General features: G+C 33.3%; 1 protein-coding gene across 1 annotated transcript in view; it reads left to right on the top strand.

Annotated features, from left to right (window-relative positions):
* The first annotated feature begins 2231 nt into the window (after positions 1 to 2231).
* Positions 2232 to 8191, top strand: part of MED16 (mediator complex subunit 16) — a 92144-nt gene continuing 86184 nt past the window's right edge. The window contains exon 1 of the mRNA XM_089100884.1: positions 2232 to 2320. Within this exon, the coding sequence (XP_088957010.1) occupies positions 2244 to 2320 (77 nt within the window). The 5' untranslated portion in view covers positions 2232 to 2243. The remainder of the gene's footprint in view (positions 2321 to 8191) is intronic.

Genomic DNA, 8191 nt, shown 5'->3' with positions numbered 1-8191 from the left:
GTTTCATTTATTTATCGATGCTGATTTGTGGTAGTCACGCTTCGTATATTATTTGATTTTATTTTTGCTCATATTTTGTTTAATGCAGTTCTTTACTTTTCTGTAGAAAACTTATTTTTTGGAAAAAGTTTTTTAATTAATATCACAATAACGGCATAAATTATTATTAGACCTTTCAGAGTAAGTTTTGGCGGATTTTGAACTAGCCAGAAGACACTATGTATATTTTTAATACCACTTCTACGTTCACTGTAACAAAGGACACTAAGGGCAATAAGCAGAAACTCTTAGGGAACGCTTGAAGGAATTTCAGTTAAACGAAAAAAATATATGTGTGCCAGTATTAAAAGGGCATATAAACAATATCCTAGGTAGCACTGCCTTATCATAACTAGTAATATCATAGATATTTTAAATGAGGTAATTTGTTTGGAAATTAAAAGTTCTAGTGCCTTTTTTAAGAGTCAAAAGTTATTGGAGGGCTATCAGCTTTCCATTCTAGTTTCCCTTTAAAAAACTATGTCAATATAAAACTAATCAAAATAATGTTAAAAAAACCTTTCCACAAAATAAGTATTTCAAGGAAAAGTAAAGAACTCCATTATTCGAAAAATGAGCAAAAATAGAATCAACTAATCTACCAAGCGTAAAACTACCACAAATGACCATCAATAAATAAATCAAACCCAAAACGCCCAAAAGTTACAATAAATAACCTAGTCAAACTCAAAACGAGCAGAAATTAACATGATTAGGGTTCAATCCTATATGCTTTATCAAGGCCAGAACATAATTTGTACTATACTCGAAAAATTTAAATGTTTTTGCTTTTTTAACTTTAATAAATCAAAAATTGTTAAGATTTTAAAGAAAAAATATGAGCATATGTATACTAAACTGACAATGCACATTCATTTGAATTTTTTTCAGTGAAGCGCAAATGATGTACTGGCCTTCAGAAGGCATACGGGTTATAAGCCATAATCATTTTAATTTGTGCTCGTTTTGAGTTTGATTCTGTTATGTATCGCAATTTCTGTTCATTTTGGTATTCATTTATTTATTGATGCTGATTTGTGGTAGTTTTACGCTTGATAGATTGTTTGATTCTATTTTGCTTATTTTTGGCTTAATGGAGTTCTTTACTTTTCCTTGAAAAGCTTGTTGTGTGGAAATTTTTTTTTTTAACTAATTACTGGAGAAAAGGCTGGAATAGAAGTTCTCATTCCTTTGAGCTACACTCGACTGTGTTTACTAAAGTGCACTTTCTAAGAGTCAAAAGTTATTGGAGGGCAATCAGCTTTCCAATCCAGTTTCCGTAAAAAAGACAATATCAATATAAAACGAACCAAAATTAATTAAATGCACCAAATTAATTAAAACGAAACAAAATTAATGAAGTGCAAATTGTGCTCTGGCCTTCAGAAGACAAAGAGGTTATAAAACCTAATCATAGTGATTTGTGCCCGTTTTGAGTTTGATTCGGTTGTTTATTGTAATTTCTGTTTGTTTTTGGTATTCATTTATTTATTGATGCTGATTTGTGGTTGTTTCACGCTTGATAGATTATTTGATTCTATTTTTGCTCATTTTTGGTTTAATGGAGTTCTTTACTTTTCTTTGAAAAACTTGTTGTGTGGAAAGTTTTTGTTTAAATTAATTACTGGAGAAAAGACTGGAATAGAAGTTCTCATTCTTTGAGTTACGCTCGACTGTCTCTCTTAAAGGTCAACTTGGATGTACAGGACAACGGGATCAATTTATTTATACCAGCGTTCGTGATGACTGTTAGTAAATCCTAAGAGCGAACTTTGGAATTTGTTGGTGACGACCTCTGCACACTTGTGTCTTATCACGGTATGTTGTACTTAATCTTTCCCTTGTTAAACGAGAATATATCTTCAAAGTTTTCTACCACCTGAAAATGATAGTTGGAAGTTTAATGTTGTGTGGAAAAAATCATTGAACGCTTACACGAAACTTTTATGAAGTAATAACAGTGATAGCAACGATGATTACCTCAACGGCACAATAATTTTATAGCACCAAAACCTTGTAAGGAATAAACCACTAAACCATTAATTTTAAAAGTAATTTCATATGAAGTCATGACATCATGGGCATCAGAGATATGTATATTACTTACCAGGGGCCTTATGAAACTACGTAAAACAGTTAAATAAGAACCGGGCTGAAAAAGCCGCAAAACATTTTAAAAAGAGAAGTGCTGGGCTCTTTTGGAAATGGCACTGTTCGAGAAACTTTGCAAGTGTATTCCTCTTAAGAAACACCATTCATCAGATAATGGTGATATCATAAGGTACATTCGTAAAATTTTACTTTTGGCTAACTTGGAAAGGCGTTAGGTTCAGAAAATGAAACTTTCAGGGATGAGTCTACAGGCTAAACTATGTCCTGGGGAGGTATTTTGGGTCAATATATACCAAATCATTTTATTGAGTTAGGACTAAAGTGAATACACCATTCGATGCCTTTTTTTATGCTGATTATGAATATAATAAGCATTTCTAACGGAAATGTATTTCAGCCCCCCCCCTATATATGCCAATTCAGGGTTAGGTTAGATTGGGTTAGGTATAGCCTATATAGGGGGGGTGCTGAAATTCATTTCCAATAGAAATGCTTATTATATTCGTAATCAGCATTAAAAAAGGCATCGAATGGTGTATTCACTTTATTTGAAACTCAATAATATGATTTGGTATATATTGACCGTATTTTGTACTCATACTCCCTCTAGAGGGTCCTGACCATCAAAAATCTGTGTCTTATAAAAGTGAAACCTTGAAAAATAGATCTTCTTCTTAAATGAAGTACAACAATATTGTCTTTAGCTTCACAAGTTTGCTCAATCCCAATTTATAAGGTTTTAAAGATATGCAAATACATTTCCTAAATTTTGAAAAAAAATATTGATATGACTTCAAATTCTACTTAAATAACAGAAATTGCATTTTCAGAACTAAAGTAAGACATAAAGAAACTGATAACTGAAAATTATGGTAAATGCTGTTTTTTCAAAATTTCAATAGTAGGCAAATTGCTAAATTTTTAGGTGGCCCTATAATTTAGCTAGGATGAAAGTGAAAACACCATTTGATGCCTTTTTATATGCTTTTTCATAATTCAATAGGGTAAGACACCCAGTAGTCGGACACTTTAATCACTTTGAAAACTTTTTGACATTTAAACTACTCTAATTACTGTATTATACCACCTAGAAACTTAATTTTTGTATCAAAAAATTTCTGAAGAATTTCTGAACAAGTAGGTTACTAATTCAAATAGTTTCACTTGTACAGAGCCTCCTATTTTTGAATTTACTAACAAGTGACAATTCTGCCTAAACTCGGACATACAAACAGCTCATTGTAAATAGTGATTAAAATAGTACAAAAGATTATGTCCAAGAATAGGCAGGTGGCCGACTACTGGGTGTCTTACCCTAATTGCTTCTTTTGCAAATTACATCATGAGCCCGTTTCTATATGAATTTTGAAAGAGCATAAAAAAAAAAACAAGTCAAGTTTTCAGTTTCATCTTAGTTAAATTATATGGCCCACTGCAAATTTACCATGAACTTTACCCCCTCCCCTCACCTCCCCTAATGTGCAAATATATACCCTGAATTGTTTACAGCAAGGTTCCAAATCACAAAATTCAGCCCTATTTTTTTTACAGCATTTGAAAAACTTGAAACAGTAAGAAAACGGTTTGAATTGAAAATCAAGTATTTTGCAGGTTAGGTTAGGTTATAAATTCTTTGTGTGGTTACAAAAATGAGATACCTTTGGGACCCTTATCAGGGCTCAAGATGTAATTTGTGAAAGAAGCAATTATTGGATTGTGAAAGTACAGGCATCAAATGATGTTTTTACTTTCATCCTAGCTAAATTATAGATCCACCTAGAAATTTACCAGCAAATTTTTAGGACCCTCTAGAGAGAGCAGGAGTGGAGGTAGGTACTTCAAAATACCTTCCCATGACATACTTTAGCCTGTAAAGCAATCCCTGAGAGTTTTTTTCCTAATCTAACCCCTTTCCAAGATAGCCAAAAGTAGAATTTTACTGTACTTTCATATTAGGCTATCTTCTTTTACAAATTAGAGATAATGAAAAAAAAATCTGTTTGGATACAGTGTCAAGGATCAGGGGTGGATCTAGAGCAAAATCTTGGGGGGATGGGGGCAATGTGACAAGGGCACCAAAAAGCAAAATCTTGAGGGAGCCCAATATGACTAGGGCACCAATAATTGACCAAATTGGCAAAGTTATTAAAAAAAAGGGTGAAAACAGAAAAAAAGAGTGAGGGTGACAGAAAAAATCTGCCCCCCCCCCCATGGATCTGCCAATGTCAAGGATGCCACTAAAGGCAGAGAAGACACATCTTGACTTCCTAATAAAAACGTTTTCTTTACCTTTGGTCAAAGTCTACTTTTATTTGATCAAAGACTTAGTACACAATTCTTATGATTTCAGTAGTGGTGTAATTTTGTCAAAATCCTGGAAGGAGCAAAGTTAGAACCATTTTTCCAAAATCAAGTGAAAATGACACTAAAAACAGAAAGATGAGCCATTTGGTATCATGAATGTACTATATAGGCTAGTAATATAAAAGCACTATAAAGATACTTCATAGTAGGCCTACTATAAAGGTAAATATATACTGAAGAAAACTGATCTGTTTTTGTTGATGCTTGAATTAGTCAGGCTTATTTTAGTTTTGACAGGATTTTTGTCAAAACTGAATTTCAGCTGGGGGAGAGAGCAAACCATGGTCTGGGAGGGGCAGTTGCGCCACCCTCCCCATAGCAAATTATGCCCCTGGATATCAGTAGAATATTAGGCTTAGTCCTGTTGGGATCTTAGTAAATTTGTGTTGACAACATAATTTAGCTAGTATGAAAGTGAACACATCACTTGACACCTTGTTTCATGCTCTTTCACAATTCAGTAATCATTTCTGAGGCAGATTAAATTTTGAGCCATTAAAGGGCTCAAAACAGCCTGTAGTAGCCTAACCAAAAATTTCAAAATGTGTTTGTAAAAAAATGGATGGGGCAAAAAAAATGCAGTAAATATTGAGCAGTTCACATAAATGGCCTAAAAATAAAGTGAACATGCTACTTGATACATTTTTATGCTCTTGCTGAATGTAATAATCACTTTAGCCTACTTATGAATTCAATTTTAAGCCATTTACAGACCCTCAAAGATGGGTAGATATCTATATTAATAGAGCATTCAGATAACTAAGAAACAAACTTACCTCTTAAATAAGATTTTCATCCTGAATCCAAACATGACATTTGTTTGCATTGCAATTTCAATCTTAACCTATACTTTTAACCTTATTCAAGTATGTAGCCTGTATTACATATTTCCCATGCATTTATTAATTCTCAGTTTAGTGACCATTGATTAAATTTACAGGTAAACTGGTTTTAACAAGATTGATGCTAACACAGGTACATAAGCTATATCTAAAATAAAAGAAAGGGGTATCATCTTTTAGGGTCTGTAAAAAGCTTAAAATTTAATCTGCAACATAAACAAATGTCATATTTGGATTCAGGATGCAATGCTTTGTGAGGTAAATTTGGTTCTTAGCTATCTGAATATTCTGTCAATCTAGATATTTACCCAAAGATAATACCTTTTTCTCATGTTTTAGATATGTCTTATATACCTTTATTAGCATCAATCTTGTTTAAACTGGTTTACCTGTAAATTGAATCAATAGTGACAAATTGAGAATCAATAAATGGATGAGGAATATATCAGATGGGCTATGGTATATATTTTGGTGAGGTTAGAAAGGTTAGGTAAAAATTGAATTTGCAAATAGAGTTCAGAGTTTTATTCTCCAATAAATACAAGTTGGAAATACACTATTCTTGTTCCCCCTTGAAAGGCTCCATGGCCAGGGATATGGCGGGATAAAAAAAAAATACATAGGCAACAACCAAAAGAAGAGAACAATAGCCAAACAACATATAAGTTAAAAAGAGACCCTACCTGAGACCTGGGAGTCAAAGGGCAGAGAAGGCAACCATACACCAAGAAAAAAAAATACTCAGGGGACACCAACTCCTCAGATGAAAAGAATAAATAAGTAAATAAAAACAAAACACTATTCTTTTTGATTTTTAACTAAATGGTCCTTTAGAATCCTTTTAAAGGTCCCAAACAAGTGGTATCTCTGTGCTGAAGAAGGTAGGGAATTCCAGACCTGCTGAAAAGCAATGAGAGGATTGAAATCTGGCCATATAGTAGGGATAGGAGGAATGCATATACTATGTGAAGAACAAAGGCTATATGGAACTAAATAAGAAATAAACACAGAAACTTTTTGAAGAGATTTTGGAAGATTGCCATGAAGCTGATGAAAGACAAAAGTAGCACAAGAAATAATGTAAATAGACTGTAGATTTAAGAGCGGTTTTGGTGAGGAACAGTTGGTGTCCATAACCAGATGCCATGCTTTATTATGCATGACAGAAGTGAATGCAGTATGGAAGAAAAAGTAGACATACATACAATGTGGCAATACAAAACATATGACTGGACAAGGCAGAAAAAAAGAAGCTTCAGAATAGATCCAGGAAATGTGTGTTTAAGTTTTGAATGATACCCAAACTCCATGAGACCTTAACCCTAATCATGGCTAAATGATTTCTAAACAAAAGGTTCTCATCAAGAAACTAGACCATTCAATTCTCTGGTCTACACTAGGAGCCTTGTGACACCTGAAGATGTTTAAGCTGAGGGAAAGCTATACCAATTCAAGAAAAAATAAGGAAATGTGACTTGCCAACATTCAAGGCCAAGTAATTTGCATTAAACCATGAAATTACTCTCTTGAATATTGCCATAAGGTTAGACCTGATTAGTTCACAGATCACAAGATTAGATCAAATTCTGTCTTCCCAAGGGTCCCAAGAGTGGTGTAATCAGCCAAAGCAACAAGAAAATTTTCAATAGAAGTAGTATTGGAACACAAACAAACATCAGGATGACACAGCTTGCAGCATGCTTGAGGCATGGAGTTTTTGACTGCTGAAATCAGATCATTAGCATAAATCAGAAATAAAACGGGACCAAGAACAGATCCCTGAGGGATGCCATAATCTATGTTTGATATTGTATATTTCAAATACATATTGATATAGTAAACTAATTGTTTTTGAGAAACTTGTGAAAAATTAAATGAAAGGAAACAAAAGAATTAGCAAAGAAAAAGGTGTGATCTCCATCCTTTGGATCACCCACTTGGAAAAAAGGAGGTGGTGACATGTTTTTTAATAAATGCAACGTTTTCCCTAAAATTATTCCTGTTCCTAATTTATCTGAGTATGATGAAACCCTTTGGCTAAGTATTAGACCTAAAGTACTCCCCCATCTCTATAATATCATTGCAGTAGCTGTCTTCTATTACTTGCCAAACCAAAACATTGATCCAAAATGCAAATTTCTCCAGCAATTGCAGACCAGTGATGATTTTGCTAGCTCTAAGTACCCTAATGTTGGACTTTCTTTGGTTGGGGACACTAATGAACTTAAGATGAATTCCATTTGTTACTCTCTAAAAGTTAAGCAAATAGTTCAAATACCAATAACTAGGGGAAACAGATGTCATTCTGTTTGTCATTCTGACTAATTTAGATGTCATTCTGACTAATCTGAATAATTTTTACAGTCCTCCTTCAGCTTCGTTTTCATTGGGTGGGAGTTATCATTTTTTGCTACTCCTGTTGCCCTCTTCTAATTTTAAGCTTTCATTCTCAGTAGCTTATGGCTCTTACTGCCCCCTTCTAAATGTTGGCCTTCTTTCTTTTAGAACATGGCTGATTACTGAGGATTGGTCTGATATTTATCATTTGCATAATATTGATGAAAAATTACTACCTTTCACAAAAAGCTAAATGATAAATATCTAATTTCTTTCCCAGAAAAAAATTTAGAAATTTAAGAAGTGCTCCAGGTTCAACCCATTCATTAATTAACACATAAAAGCATTAATTAGAAAACGATGGATCTTTTTAGAAAGGGTAAACTGGATGAAGCTAATAAATTAAGAAAGGCAATTAAAAACGAAATACGCTTAATCCCTAATCTGCTTAATCCCACTACAAGAATAAGGTTGAAGAATTGTTTACCAATAAGCCA

This window comes from Artemia sp. Qi Xiang Cuo, chromosome 15, assembly GCF_049724085.1.
Source record: "Artemia sp. Qi Xiang Cuo chromosome 15, ASM4972408v1, whole genome shotgun sequence".
Taxonomy (NCBI): domain Eukaryota; kingdom Metazoa; phylum Arthropoda; class Branchiopoda; order Anostraca; family Artemiidae; genus Artemia; species Artemia sp. Qi Xiang Cuo.
Note: the sequence above shows the minus strand (reverse complement) of the source record. Positions and strands in the feature narration are given on the sequence as shown.